Source organism: Geospiza fortis, unplaced genomic scaffold (assembly GCF_000277835.1).
Source record: "Geospiza fortis unplaced genomic scaffold, GeoFor_1.0 scaffold41, whole genome shotgun sequence".
Taxonomy (NCBI): domain Eukaryota; kingdom Metazoa; phylum Chordata; class Aves; order Passeriformes; family Thraupidae; genus Geospiza; species Geospiza fortis.
Window position 1 is genome coordinate 6,294,170 of NW_005054299.1, and position 16,007 is coordinate 6,310,176.

General features: G+C 35.9%; 1 protein-coding gene across 2 annotated transcripts in view; it reads left to right on the forward strand.

The window, feature by feature from the left end:
* MTA3 (metastasis associated 1 family member 3) overlaps window positions 1-16,007 on the forward strand; it is a 140,185-nt gene that overhangs the window by 49,847 nt on the left and 74,331 nt on the right. For both annotated transcript variants that reach the window (XM_031059739.1, XM_014308016.2), the window contains exon 7: window positions 5,247-5,349. In XM_031059739.1, the coding sequence (XP_030915599.1) occupies window positions 5,247-5,349 (103 nt within the window). The remainder of the gene's footprint in view (window positions 1-5,246; window positions 5,350-16,007) is intronic.

Consider the following 16,007-nt stretch of genomic DNA (forward strand, 5'->3'; position numbering starts at 1 on the left):
TACTATTAATATTCATATGTAGTATTCTACTCTTTTTTTATTTACACTCAGAATAATTTTCACCATTCTTTCCTGAAAACTCTATTGCCTCATCTGTTGTTATTTGAGGAATTTCAGCAAAACTGAAAACGGTTCTGTAGGGTTTTGAGAAAGAGGCAACCTCATTTGTTCCTTCCTTCCAGCACTGGGCTTTTCCATAAGCCAGCCATCCTTGATGCTGCATTATGTAGAAGTTGGTCATTAATGTGTGTTTGCAGTTCAGTTTATTCTGAGCTCAAGTGCAATTCTTTCTGTTAATTTCTACGAATTTAGAACATGATGATGAATTTAAGCTCTGACTGTTTTGTGAGTGCTTGTCTTTTGATCATCAGTGATTAAATTATAAGTACTGTAAGGCTGAACACTGAGAGAGCTTTAAGGTCATAGGAGGTAGTTCGAGTTCAAATGGGATTTTTCAAGTGCAGAATGATTAAATGTTTTTATACATTCAAGCTCCAGAGGATAAGTGGTGACTAGACTATGCATGTTTTATTGGCTTTAAATATGCCCAGTAGCAGTTTAAATGCTTATAGACAAGGAACAGGCCTTTATTACATAATATGTTTAATTTACAGTCTCTATACATAACCTGATTTTCATTTCTAGTCCTTATATGTCTTACATTCATGAATTTTTACCATGAGATTTGCATAAACATATAATTCCTTACCTGAATAATTGAAAGCTGAATATAGCTCTGTCAGGCAAGCTAAGGCAGAGCGGAGATCAGTTTGAAATTGAAAGGTAAACAAATAATTTTTCTTTTGCCTACACTTCTCCTCTAAGCTTTCTCATGTTATTTTGATCAGAGAAGTTATTTGCACATAATTCCATTATATTTTTGGAAGAGTTAAGTGTTAATTTTTGAACTTTTCTTCTGAATTTTTTTATCTGTACTGGTGACAATTTCAAATGATAGAAAGATTAAAAATGAGTAATAAGAATTTTATGGAGGATGAATATACTGACTCTTTTAGTGAGGAACTAATGTACTTTTCATCCAAGGAGAAAGCTCAGATTTTGCATTAGACAGACAGGCTTAATGTCTGGAACTTTGTTCATATACAGTACAAGAAAATTCAATGTGATTCTGTTTTTCTCCTCTGCAAGTTAGAGAAAATGTTTGCAGATTGTCTAGATAGCAGCATAAGAATGCGATTCATGAACTGAAACTTCATTTTCACTGATCTGTTGCCTAGTTTTACAACAATGGTACACAAACAGCACATGAAACTATGTTCAAAAAACCGTTTAGGATTACCTTCAGGTAGTATACTCCCAAAGAGTTCTGGCAACAACCTGCTAAATGCTTGATCTGCTAAATCCATATTTCAGGGAAAGACATTTTGTTGTGTTGCATGCTAAACTCATCTAGGGGAGGATGAGAACTAACAAGTACCTCTCTTCCTCATCCTTGCAATGTTAACGGAGAGATTTTCCTGTTCCACAAGTACAAAACTAAACCACAGAGGTGAAGACACTGGATTGACTTCTCATACATGTGCTAATCATTAAGAATATGAATCTTTACAAATGCCTTCGCATTTATCTACTTAGGTGTCTGGTGAGCCTGACACATCAAAACTGGCTGATTTCAGGTTGTATGAATAAATGAATTTGCTTACTGGGAGGAACTCTGTGGTTGGAACTCTTGGTCTGGTGACCAGTTCTGTCCATGGATAGATCTACTGCCTTACTATGACTGAAACCCCACAGCCACAGATTTTCTGTCCCGTGGAATTAAGGATCCAGCAACTGGCACCTCTGTTTTGCATACCCTGAAAGCTGGATTCATTCGGCAAGCTGAGCACTGCAGGTGTTTAGTATGCATGTTTGAATTGAATTAATGGCTGAATTACTTTTTCATAGGGAAAATAAAAAGATCTTTTGAAAAATAGTGCAAATTGTGCAAAATACAAAAATAAAACTTTATACATCAGAGGTGTCTTTAAAACCAGATACCTCATCAACTGTTTTTCATTAAAAATTAAATTTGTATTGTTTTGTTGACAACCATTTTTAAAATAAAACCTAATTTATAGATTAATATTTCAGTTTCTTAATTATATATTATATTGCACTATCGTTATGTTCAAATTCAAAGAATTTCACTATAAGAAGCTGTTTATATTGAAAGTTATTTTCTTTTAGTTGGGTACAAGAAGAACATAGAATCATGCTGAATCTGATGTACTAGTTATCTTTGGGTTATTTATCTGCAGAAAGAGAAATCTAAAAGACTAAGATCTTTAATTTCATGTACCTAATTTTAAATACATTTAGTTTATTTTTGTTTAGTAAATTTTTTCTTCCTTTTTTTAGAGTGGCATATCATGCTTTCATGTGTCTAAAATGACTAACTGAAATACAAGACTTTTAAACTTTTTTTAAAAAGAAAAATCTTTCTTTTTACTAGAAGACACCCATGAGAAATAAGGAATTGAATGATTGATGAAGAGTAAACCAGATGTATTTCTGACCATCTACTAATGTTTTCCAATAAAAATTAGTCATCAGGGTGTAATAAAATTATGAGCAGTGACTAGAATAAGTTGGATATACTGGTATGTTATATCGGTTTTTAAAAAAAAATTGCCTTCTCAGAAGCTGTAATCAGTATGCTGCTGGTGGTAAGGGAAGGTGACACCTTTAAACTGAACTTCTCAGATGCACTGAAAATGGTGAAAGTAAAACTCCCCCCTTCCTTTGTGAGCTGGGTTTTGCAATATAACAAATTATTGCTATGACAACTTTTTCATCTGTTCAGTTTGAATGTCTTATATTTTGGTGTCAAATTCAACAATGTATAAGATAAATGTTGATGTGCTAACAGAGAAATTGCATCTGAAAGTGGTTTGCTAAGTTAAAAATCCTCTGGGATGTGGTACAGGCATGATCAGCTAAGGACTGACAGCTCAAGTAAAACACAGAGGGTTGATAATCATTCTTTTCAAAGACCTGTTTATATTATGTGATCCTCCTATACTAATGCTTTCAGCACAGGCAAAGGAAGTCAACAAAATACTTATTCCTCAAATGAACTTTTCTAAGGTTTTTACAGCACTGCTTGGCTGCCTCCATGGTTTGGTCTGTTTAAGTTACTTTCCCTGTTTAAGTCATCATATCCTGCCATGTAAGTGGAAAATCAGGAATTATGTAGCTGTTTAAAGTGCAGCTTGGCAGACTCCACCTATTTTCTGAAAACTTCTGTCTGCCATTGTTGCAGTGATACTTAATATTGCAGTTATTATAGGTGTTTAGATTATTTTGATGTAGATATTCCATTGTTTCTATCCTGTTTATGTCTACTACCATTACAAAATGCTACTTGGCAATATTTGAGATTCACCTTTATCAAGAGTTACAACACTTTATAGTAGCAATTGTTTAATTTTCTCTAATTGAAGTAAGAACTGTAGTATTGCAATTTTTTTATTCTTTTTGCAAACTTGATTCAGAAGACATGTTTTGCTTGAATACTGGTGCTGAGTTTGTATGATGTTTTCTCTTTGTGAGAAGTATGATCTACCTGAGTAATGTTTGATCCCTGGACTATGATGTCCTGAAATGGTTAACTAACATTAAAGGTATTTTAAAACTAAATATTAACAGATTGAAATGAAGTGCTCAGAGAATATTTAGAACATCACCCACAATGTGTCTGTCACAGATGGAAGAAATGAATGTATTGACAGGTGTACAATTGATAGAATAAGTTTATAGATCTAAAATCCTTTCCAAGAGGCCAGAAATTAACAGTTTGTCTTCAGTATTGGATGTGAATTAGCTTGAACAGAAGCTGAAGTCCCATTAGGCAGCCAGTGTTTTATTGCCTGTGTATTGGAAGAAAGTAATTTACTGTGTTTTTCTGAGAATGTGAGTGTGAAATTTGTTCCTGAAACATTAGCCAGACAGCATGCTGCAATTCTAACTTGTGTGTTTGCTAGGGATAAATATATACCATATTTTAATTTCTTTCCAGAACCAATGTGCTAGAAGTCATCATATATCATGTGATTTCAGAAGAGCCAGTGCTCTTAAGTGTACAGGTTATTTCATGTCCTGATGATACTGTGCATGTTTAGATTGGCTGTTTTCATTAAGCCCTGAGAAGTAGTACAGATTAAAGTGATCTTCTGTGTGATCAGAGAGGGATCTACACAGTGGAATGACTGGATCTGACAACAGGTTTTCATTCTTGCAGTAGATTGTAAAAAGTCACAGAGAAGTGCATACAACCAGCTAAACATTAGTGGTTTTCACAAGTTGACTGAGGGAAGAACACACTCCTATTCTAACACAGCAGGGAAAGACAGTGATTTTGACTTGACTGTTGTCATCTCTGGTGGCCACAAATGTGTTGGCTACATCCCGCAGGAAAATCTCCTTGTACTGGTAGCACAGGTGGTGCTTCCTCCATCAGCCTCTGAAACGTTTCTTATTTTACAGGAGAAGTTATTGGTGTAGTAGGCAAGACAAGATCAAGTCTTTCTTATGGATGTGAATCCTTGTATCAAATTCACAATTCACTGTTCTTCCATGCAGTACAAATTGTATTCTTGTGACAATGTATATAGGGCAAAATCAATTTTGGAAACCACCCCCACTGTTTCAGCCATGTGCACATACACAAATAATTTTGTTCACGTAAATTAAGTTGGGGAATGATGATGCAGTATATAATAACTTTGTTGTTTTTAACAATACAGATAATGTAGTGGCTGAAGAGGTAAAAAAAATGCTTAAATACAGTAGACAGCATTTTTGCATAATGATTTATTTTTTCAGGGCATAGAATACAAATTGGATAGAATTTAATTGCTAAAGTTGATTAAGTGTAAAATTAAATTTAGTATGGCTTAAGTGCAGCAGTAACTTTGATATACTAGAGAAGCAATTTAAAGAAGCTGCTGGTTGGTTACTTAGGGTATGGTTTCAACTTCATAATAACATTTTATTAAGGTTCATTGGTATTTCACCTCTTAAGATGTCTCCTTAAATTGGAATAGTGATGTTAAGGGAAGGTATTTATTTTGGTGATGCTGCATTATGGAATTTAACTGGATAACTGCTGATAATTGTTAATCATGTGTGTATATGTGTATATGTTTAAAAATATACAATGTCTCTCTTAAACATCGTGCAAGAACTACACAAAGGAAAACATTGTGAGTAATAAGTGTTTTGTCCCATCTGCCTTTTGACAGGAGAATTAGATGACAGAGAACAGGCAAAGCTGGAAGTAAAAGTATGGGATCCAGATAGCCCCCTTACTGACCGTCAGATTGACCAGTTTTTAGTTGTAGCACGGTAAGATTAAAATCCTTTCATCAAAAATCCTTTTCCTTTTTCTACTGACTATTCATTCCCCTATATTGTGTTACTCATCCTGTTTGCCATTTTGTGAGCCCTTCTCTTTCCCACAGTTAGCTAAAAGAGAAAATTAGACCATGACCCTTTGTATATTTATTGAAGATACCAACACAGGAGGCAGAAAAAGAAAGTGATTTTTGGAATAATGGTACACTCCCTGTGTTTCAGGTTATAGTAGAATTTGATGCTTTGAATGTAGGTATCGGTTTACTTTCCCCTCAGAATAAATTATTTCAGTACTACTACTACTAATAATAATAGAGTCTTATGTTTTACAGTACTTGGAATTTCATCGTGTAAAATTGAGGTTAAGAGTAGAAATAAAGAAAATGTTAACAAATTAAATGAGTGCAGAACTTGCCACATATGCATAATTATTTTGGATGAATATTGAAATAAAGTTTTGAAGTCATGTATTTCATTAGTGAAAAAAAATCAAGTCAGCTCAATTTTATAAATTAACATGATTATGCAGATTTATGAAGACAACATCAAAGTGCTTTGAATTAATAAATACCTTTAGAAATTATTTATCTACTTTACAAATTTTGGAAGGTTTTTGTTTGGGTTTCTTACTGAAGGACAATTCTACATTCAGAGGATACAGCAGGTTTTGCCTTTCCTCTAATTCATAGTTACAAAGGTCCTGTTTTAATGATAGCAGAAAATACAGTTCAGATATGGATTTTATCCTCAAAAAATCCATCTCCTGTATTTTCTGTGACCTGCTTGTTGAGTGTAATCTCAAATCTTTTTAGGCAAATAATCCTTTTACATGCGTTCTAGTTTTTGGAATTTTTTTCTGTCTCCCTTTTGAAAAAAAATTCAGTAAGAAAAAAAGAAAAAAAAGTTGCTCTATATTTTCCAGCTTATGTGTGTAGTGATATGGGATGCTGATTTACTCATTTACAGTTCATGTGCTGATTCACTTGATTTTTTTCCTTACTCTTCAAGTTGGAATGTTGTATCCTTTTTATAAAGTACTAAAACTTTTTTTTTCCCACCTGACCTTGTTGAATTTCAAGCAAGACAGGTGTTTTGAACACCTGTTTAGGTGTTAACAGGTGTTCAAAAAGTCACAGGGTCTGGTAGATGTTCCATAAAAACCAATAATCCCAACTACTTTTTCACCAGCAATATAATACCTGGAGATGTGTGGCCAGTTTATTATGGTGTGCCCTAAAGAAACATCTGTATACAGACTGGGAATTTTGGAAGAGTTCATTCATTGCTTTAAAACTCCTCTATTTGCTGTTTCTCAGCCACTCTGGGGAGCTGAAGTAGTATTCTGTGGAGCCAAAAATGTTCCCAGAGGAATGTAGCAGTAAGCAGCCTCCTGGGAAGTAACAGAGAGTAATTAAATGCATAAAGGAGAATATCCTTCTCTCCTCCTGTGGTTTAAGACAACATTTGCAATGCTGTGCCCTGACCAAGTCTGCATTTATTTTAAAGTCAATGCATTTCTGTAAAGATGGCTTCTGTTACAGTGGATCATGGCTGATTAATTGTTACTATCCAAGGTCTTGAGGTACTTGGATAGCACAAGAGTAGTACCTGATCTGTCATCAGATATTACTCAGGTGCAGCTTTGTGGATGTTCTTGCACAGAACTCTATTCATCTTTAGAAGTTGCTTTTCAACTGATAGAAATGGTTTCCAAGCTCCTATATACTTGTATTCACAGGATGCTCTAAGTGGCTTCTGAGACAGATTTTTATGAATTTCTGGTAGTTCTTTGATGATTTGGTGGCAGCTTTCAATTCAGCCTGTTGTGTGGGTACAGGTTTTATACTGGGCCATTATACAGGACCATTAAAAACTGCTTGAGAAACAGTGGAGAGCTGGTTATTATGATGTGGTGAACAGTGCTTGCAGACAACTCTGCTGCAGCCTAACTGAGGTTCACTGATGACGTGGTTTGACAGGAAGTAGGTTTTCTGGGATGCTGTAGTCACACCAATGGGTGCTCAGATTTTAATATGGCACCTGGTTTGGCCACTGGGGCATTGGATACGCCTCTGAGAACACAGGGGTTAAAAGCAGAGCTCTCCCCTGGGAGGCTCTCTTTGGGTTTCCGCCGGGAAGAGTTCAGGTATCTCCCCCGGCCCAGCTGCTGGCTGGGCGAGGGGAGGGGGAAAACTATGCAGCCGTGAGGTAGGCCAGGGCCTTGGACGGAGATGGGAGGTAGGCCTGACCCTGAGGATGGAAGGGTGGAAGAAAGAGAGAGACACAGGGAGCCATCGGGCAGCCCCCTGGGAGAGAGAGCCTGTGCTTGAGATGCAACAAGAAGGTGCTTGTAGGAGGTTTTAACCCCTTTTTGGACAATGGAAACTTTGCAGAGCATTGACCTTTCCTGGAGGGGAGATGGAGTGGAGGATGAAGAAGGAAATGGGCAAGTGATGAAGGTTTGGGCAAGTGAGAGAGATGCTGGAAGAACAGAGAAGAACCTTAGGTGGAAAGACATGATGGAGTGGCTTTTTGCTGTACTCTTTTTGTATAGCCATGGACAGAACCATGTTTCCTTGTGATACAGAGACTGTGTCCAGGGGGAGCCGATGGCTCAGAGCCAAGTGGGTTCAGTGTTGGTGCTCCTGGCCCCAGGGGGTGAACAAATTTGGCGGGGACAGGTGTCCCAAAGGTGACACTGTGCCCTTTTTGGTATGGGACAAAGCATCCTTAAAAGATGACCCTAGAAGCAGCTCTGGTCCGTGTTCAGCGATGAGAGCACTGGACATGAAAGGAAGGGGTAACTACGGCACCAGAAGGACTCATCTCCTCTTGACGAATTGAGAATTGATTATCTACAGGGTGGTGACGGACTGAGAGTTGGTGATTTGAGGGATATATGTATTGGAAATTTGGTGGGGGGAGGAGGAAATGTATTGGTAAGGTTTTAATTTTCCTTGTGTGTTTCTTTTTTACTTGTAGTTTAGTTAATAAAGCTTTCTTTTCTTTATTTCTAAGGAGGCCTGCTTTGCTTATTCCTCGTCCCATCTCACAGCAGACACCAGGGAGAGTGTATTTTCATGGGGGCACTGGCATTGCGCCAGTGTCAAACCGTGACAACTGGGCATTGGCTGTGCCTCCTGGATTTCTGGTCGGAACGATCTTTCTCTGGTTATGTTTAGTTCTGCAAATTTGAAAATGACAAGAATAGTTTTTTCTTAAGTACCTTCCCAGGTGTATTTTTTGTTAAGTATGTGTTTGCTATTGTGCTTGACATTTTTAAAGCATTTTCAAGTGATTCTTTTTAGATTCTGATTCGAAGGATTGAGTATTTCTTCTCATTTTTTTCCCCAGTCTGATCTGGTTGAAAGAAGAGTTGCTTTTCTCCTTAAATTCTTTAACTTACTCAATCTCACAGGCAGCTTTGTTGGTTTTTTCAGAAGGTGTTTAAATACTCTTTTTATTTGTGTTGCCCATTTACAAGTATGTTTATATTTTTACCTTGGACACATAGCTTTTCTGGTCTTACAGGGTTTGTTTACTGCCTCAGGAATGAGAGGCCTTTTTCTCTAGGTTTATATGCTTGGTCAGTCTGGGCTTCTCACTAAGCCCTACTATTCAATAATTTCCTGGGTAGAAAGGAAGAATATGTCTATCTTGTGCAGAAATTAGAGGTAAAGGTGCCAAAAAAATGGTTGAGATTTGGAAAAAAAATTGAGAGATCCATAAACTTGGCCTCCCCAACTAGTTTTGCCTGACACACAAATCTTGAAAGTACCTTATTGCTGCTGCTGAAGCATAATTTGGCTAAGGACTCTTGCTTGAACTAGCAATAGCATCTGTTAGGAGAAGCTTGAGGCCTCAGACTAATGTATTCTGGGTTTGAGTTGTCTTTTGGGTAATATTGGTGCTGTGACAATGAAAAATCCAGCAGCATTTTGTACTGCATTCAAATAAGATACAATTGCATCAACCAGTTTGCCTTCTGCCCTATACATTGGCCGTGTTCTGTGTCTGTCAGCTTCAAAGGACAGGAGTTTGAGAAGCTGAAACAGCCATTTAGATTTGCCCACATTAGCAAATAGTTCAGTATAGTAAAAATGGATTTGTAGAATTGAAATGTTTGGCGCTGATGGCCTAGTATCCCCACTGCACATTTTGAGCAGATTTTTTTTTTTATGCATAACTCTAATCAAGTCCTGTGGACTAAATGTCTGTGAGTATGTGGAACTGCTTCTTACCGGAACCCAGTTGGGATGCATTGAAATACTTTTTTTGTTGTTGGCTAAAATGAAGAAGATAAAAACGCTAGGTACAGCATTCCTAATTTGAGCTGATTTAGATACACTCTCTTTCCTCCAGTCATCAGTCTCTTATAATTTCTAATATACAAGGACTATTTCATTTCATTAACAGGTCTTCTGCTCTTTTTCTAATTCTGTCCCAAGCTGCACAGTGTTAAAAAATAGCATTCCTATTGTCTATATAACATAAAAGTCCTGTCTTTTTTTGGTTTTTTTTGAGTAAAAAAGTATCTTTCCCAGTCTCAAATGCAATAGGGGGTGTGGGCCCTGGTCTGGACAGATGCTGAGAGCTGAAGGAATGACCTTTTTTTTTTCTTTTTAAAAATTTTCTATCTGCTAATTTAGCCCACAATTCATTACATGATACGTTTTTGGTACATTCTGGTTCCATTTATGTGCTTTATGATTCAGTGAAACCATTAAGAATATAGTTCTTTTATTCTGCTTCCTCTAACTACATTACCAACATCGTCTTCTGGAAGGAATATATTTCTAAATGAAGCTATTTAACAGACATTTGTGGTCCCAGCTCATTCCCAACTAAACCAGAGTTTTGAAATCTAATTAAAATAGCCTTGAAGCATTGCATCTCTACCTTAAAATTTTGTACTTTGATTTCTATGACATTAAAATGGCATTACATACCTCTATCTGACATATTTCTGTTCATTTGAATGCCTGCTTATTTTTTGATGTAAAACCATAGAAGAATGGAAAATTACTTGTTAGTCATGTTAGAGTTTTACCCTTCCTGAGTTGTTCCCATTTTTCCATTTGCTCTAAGACATTGATTATAATTATTTTCTGTTGGCTACTATGTTATAAGTGCTCACAGTATGTTGGTGTATTTGGAGATGCTCTATAATTGTTATATTTATCTTACAGTGGGGAAGGGAACACAATGCAGCTTCAACTGACAAGGTGTCTTTCATTATACAGAGGAAAACAATGCATTCATTAACTGAGAACCATGAATAAAAACATTTACAGGTGTGATCAAAAAGTGGTGTTCTGTTCTTGTGGAATAATTCATTGTAGTCAGTGGCAGTAGACCAGATTCCCAAAGCTCATAAATGAAAATAAATACATAAAAGATATTGGTTTGCAGTCTTCAGTATTACAATGCTTCTCGATTCTCTGGAGGTGCTGAGAAGTAAAAGGAATTGAAGTTCATTAAAGAGGTAATTAAATTTAATGGCAGAATTGCAACATAAAATTATGCAGCAAAAATGGTGAAAAATCTTGATGCCAATGCTGTGCTTACAAAACTGGATGTTTGCTAGCAAGGTGAATTACAGCTTCTGGTGGTAGGCAGATGGTTTGGCAGTAAAAAGGAAAAATATGTTCACATCAGGTTTACCAGGCATATCAAAAATTCTGTTTCTGCCTGTCTGTCATGCCTGGCTAGTATACGTTTATTCCTTTGTGTGTTTTGTATTACTGTACTTCTTGACTCAAAATCATTTGAAAAGAACTAATTCAGACTTAGAGCTGAATTTATTTTTATATTTTTTTTTCACGACCTTTGATCTATTTCAGTATAAAGAATAAATTTCCATAGCAGACTTTTCATAGACCTGCTTTTAAGGGGCTGTACATCTCCTCTATGACTGTGGAATTGCAGGATGGCATGGCTATGATGCCTTAAGTAACATCCTGTGAATTAAAGTACTTTTATCTATTGGATTCTATTTCTGTTGAATAAGAAAGATTTCACGTTTCACTTCTATTCCTATAGCAGTGAAAGTGAAGGTTGGTCATATCATACATCTATATATCATGCCATACTTACTCTAACTTTGAGAGTGTTTCAGCAAAAGAATAGTGGCAGGTGACTTTTCATGTTTATCATGCCATCTCCTTTTGTTCTGTAAATACCTGAAGTGATGATAATGATGCATAGCACTGTACAGGCAGTTGCTTAGAAATGCAAAGAAAACATATTTTTTTAACAGCATCATTGTACTTTGAATATATTCTGAAGGTCAGACTTTGCAGAATTGAGTAGTAAAAATCTCATGTGTATGTTCAATTTTAAATTACTGTTTTGTTGCTTGCATGTGGCTTCACTGAAGATGTTTTTTTTTCCTTCTTTCCAATATTTTAAGTATCATGATATTCTCTTAAAGAGCACTCAGATATTAATTGGCTGGTTTTTAAGTTCAGACCAGTCTGAGATGTCATTTTTTAGGACTGTTTCCAATTTAGTTTGAAGAGGAACATTGGAATAAAGACAAGGAATACAAAAGGTTTTCTTTCTTAATATGTATCACCAAAAGATCACTTAATTGTTTTCCTCGAAAATATTAGCTCAGAGGTGAGGCATAGGTCTCACTCATTAGTTTGCAAGTATCTGTGGAGAATTGTGGATTTGCAAATTCATGTATGCACAGATGTGGCTCACTTCCAACAGCTTTTTCCAGAGTATACCCACTACTTGTGAAACAGACAAGCAGCGTTAAAAAAAATGAACAGTTTTGAAATAAACATCCTCAGATTGAGAAGGATGTATGTCTCAGCTGGATTTTCAAGAGTACAAGGCAGAAGGAAATTGAGAGTTACTTGCCTGCACCCAGAACTTTCTGGATCTGATTTGATGCTGGACCGCTGTTGCTATTGGGAGAAGCAGAGGCTTTTATCCTGATGTAGAATTGCAGTGGTTCCAGATTATCTTTGGTAAATAATAGCCCTTTTCAGAACTAATTACTGATGAGCCACCAAATCTTTGGAAGCTTGTTAGGACAGTCTCTTATGTTTGCTACTTCTTAATTTCTTTGATTACTACTATTTAACCTTACGCAAAAATTCGAACAATTATTTCCTTTAAAGTCTTAGACTTGAGCTATAAGTAATTTGGAGCAATGTATTTTCTGTGTTCAAAATCTAATCTGAAATTTTGCCTAAATGTAGGGCACACAGACATAGCAACTGCAGTGATCTCTCAAGTTTTTTGGACATAGAACTTGTTGAATTTTGCTGAATTTGTGGATTTATCACATAATCTTCGATCCTGGCACTCAACTATATCCATTTGTTTTGTTTGTATGGTTGTCATCTGCAATCTGTTATAAATCTTCTTGGTTCTGCTCTTTAAGATAATTAAACCAAGGAAAACTAAATTAAAGTAACACTGGATCATTTGGTCTAACCCTTAAAGCTCTCACAGCTGCTTGCTGAGGCAGTCTGTGCAGGGAGTGATCTCCCTGCTGATAGTACTACTTGTTTGTCTTGTCCATCTCTCTGCCACCTGTGTAATTCACTGTCTGTGTGACTTCTGGCTTTAGCTTCTTTTGGAAAATGTGGGGAGTGTTGGTTTCTGTTTGAAGTTCAAGTATTTTAATTGTACATTGAATAATTCATAAGTAGCTTGCTGAGCACAGTTTTTTGGGTTGCCAGTTTATTATTGTTATTATTGAATTAAATATAATTGCAGTTAACTATTTACAATTATTCTTTGAATTGTACAAGCTTAACAGGACATTAATATTGAAAGTTTGTTAAGAAAATTGAATGGTTAGGGTGTAACTATTTAGCTTGTGTTGGCTTAATACTGAGTTTTATTTTAGGTAGATGAAGACAATACTATGTCTTCTAGAAATGACATTGTTTAGTTATTTATTTTGTTCCTTTTCTAAAACAATTGAATAGTGGAATTAGAAAAAAAGCATGCAAGGAAAAGTGAACAATGTAGATTTTGACCTTTGCATCAATATGTACTTCATATCTGTGTTTTTAATTGAAAAACACACAATAATGTATTTTAGTGATGTCTAAAATTAATATTGAATTTGGATGTGAATTGCATAGCTAGATTATATAAAACACTGTATATCACTATTTAGTTTTGAACCTAGTTAGTATTTAACAGCCAATTGCTCTAGAATTTCTACACTTAGATGGGAATTCACTGTTTTTCACAAGTTTCTATGGAAAGGAGAACTAGAAGTTAGTTTGATACAGACATGCACACACCTCCAGACCCCCCAGTTTTTGTTCTGTACCATCCACACCCCCTGTCCTGTCACTATTGACACCCCAAATGGTACACTCCCTGCTTTTTATGATGTTATTTATTTGGTTTTGTCCTATTGTTATTCTATTTGTTCCCTTATGTTTGATACCATGTTTATTATTATCTTTTATTCAGTTGTTTTCAGTATTTTATTTTGTCTTTGTGTGTTTAATTTATTATTGGTTTGTTTTGCACTCACATATTCCAAAATCCCACACAGCATTCTTCTGATAGTTGCAGTCTTCTCCTACTTAGTGCAACATTGGAAGCAATGTCTACTGATGCACCAGTTCTTACCTCTCTATCACTTACTCAGAATTATTACTATTAATAATAATATATAATTATATATAATTATACAACAATGATAGTTTTATTTATATTGTCTCTTAATTTTAACTTTACATTCTGAGCAACAAAATACTCTTGGGCTCTGAAGTCAGTGTCAAAAGTTTGATCTGCCAGGAGTGACTGCGAGAAAGTTCTTTGTAGTGTTCATAACATATTCAGACTTTGTTTTAGAAAAGTGGTCAAAATAAAATCATTTTAATTATGCAAAAGGAAGATAAGAAGGTAGCAGGTGGCAGCAGAAAGGAAATTCAGTCATGCCACATTCACTGGTTTGAGCAGTAGGGACAGAAGGATCCCAGGAAAGAGTGCTCAGCTACAGCCCTTATCAATGCCAGCATTTTGAAAGGGTTGACGGACTATCAGGAAATGTGTTCATAATAGAGCTTTATTCTTGGGAGTGATTTGTGCACAAATACTGTTTTATGTACTGCCAAGCTTTGGGGGGGAAAAAATAGAATGTGTGTGTGTTTTCTCGTCTCATATTTGCCGTCTCCACAAAGAGGGAGCAAAGGTTGTGGAAAAATATTCGAATATCACTTATTTATTCCACTGCCTTTAGAAAAGCAGTTAATATCAGGGTTCTGAATCACTGCTGTTAAATCTTAACTTGTAAGACTGTGGCAGCAAGTACTGAAGCATGCATTCAGTAATAAATTTTTTGAGATTCAAGATAATATTGTGGTAACATACTTTATTATCTGTTTCTCTGTGATCATTTATAACTTCAGTGAGTTAAAGTCTTGGTGCACATTGTTTTACTGTTGAATATCAGATTTATAGGATACAGTAAAGTGTGTTTATTTGTCAGTGACGTTCACCATTGGTGTAATTCTGCACTTGTAAGTTGTGTGGGGCACAATTGCTGAGTGAGGCTTGAGTCCCTACACCAGAGTATTGCACTGCATTACATCAGTAACTGGGTCTTTGCATTTGGAAGGACTTATGTCTTAACTGCAATAAATAGTTTTTTTCTGAATGCACCTCAAGAGTCATTATACAAATCCATGTACTAGAGAAACTTCTGATCTGTTTATTGATAATATTTTGTGTCACTGCATCTTTGCTCATTTCCTGTATGATAGGCTGGGCTTAGTCAAATTCTCTATGCATCTTTTCCTTCACTGTGCATGATACATAGATGTACTTGCAAGCAATATTTACCCCTCTCCAAGAAATGTTTACAGTTTAGAACATCTAAGCATAATAGATGCCACGTACAATTCATCAACAAAAGTGGAAAAGAAAGTTTTGGAAAAAATATTTCCATTTCAATATTGGAATGCTTTAATTAAGTAGGTTGAGAGGTCCATTTATTTCATTATTGCTTGAAACCTGTGACAACACCTGGAATTTTGAGGCTACCTTAGATGAAGCTAATATGCTTTTTTTGGCTCACTGCCATGAAAGGTAGAAGATGGGAGTAGAAGACATGTTGTCGTAGACATCCTTTTCACTAAAATCCTTTCTTTAGGATTTTTTCCTTCTGGGAAGCTGAGGCCCCAGAAACAAGATGTAAACAATAGATTGTCTGCTTCTGTGGAATGCAACAGGTCAGTTCTGGATTGGCCCAGATTGAGTGTTTGGAAATAATAGCCAATCGAGAACTGAGCTCTCTCGGACACAGTCCGAGAGAGCAAGGTTTGTTATTCATTCTTTACTTTCTATTCTTAGGTAGTTAGCAGCTTCTGGAAACTCTCCTTTTCATTTTCTTTTTAGTATAGTTATAATAGATGTATATATCATAACATAATAAATCAAGCCTTCTGATCATGGAGCCCATCTCGTCTCTTCCTTCACCTCGAAAACCTTGTGGCCAACCGGCGACAACATGTACTACTGATGTGAATAATATGTTTTTGATTTCCTCATGAGGACATGGTGAACCTCCTTTTCAATTAGAATTATAATTTTTAAGCTCTATTATAGCATTGGAATTTTAGAAATAATGGTCCTGATTGTAAACCTCAAACTGTGGAGAACCT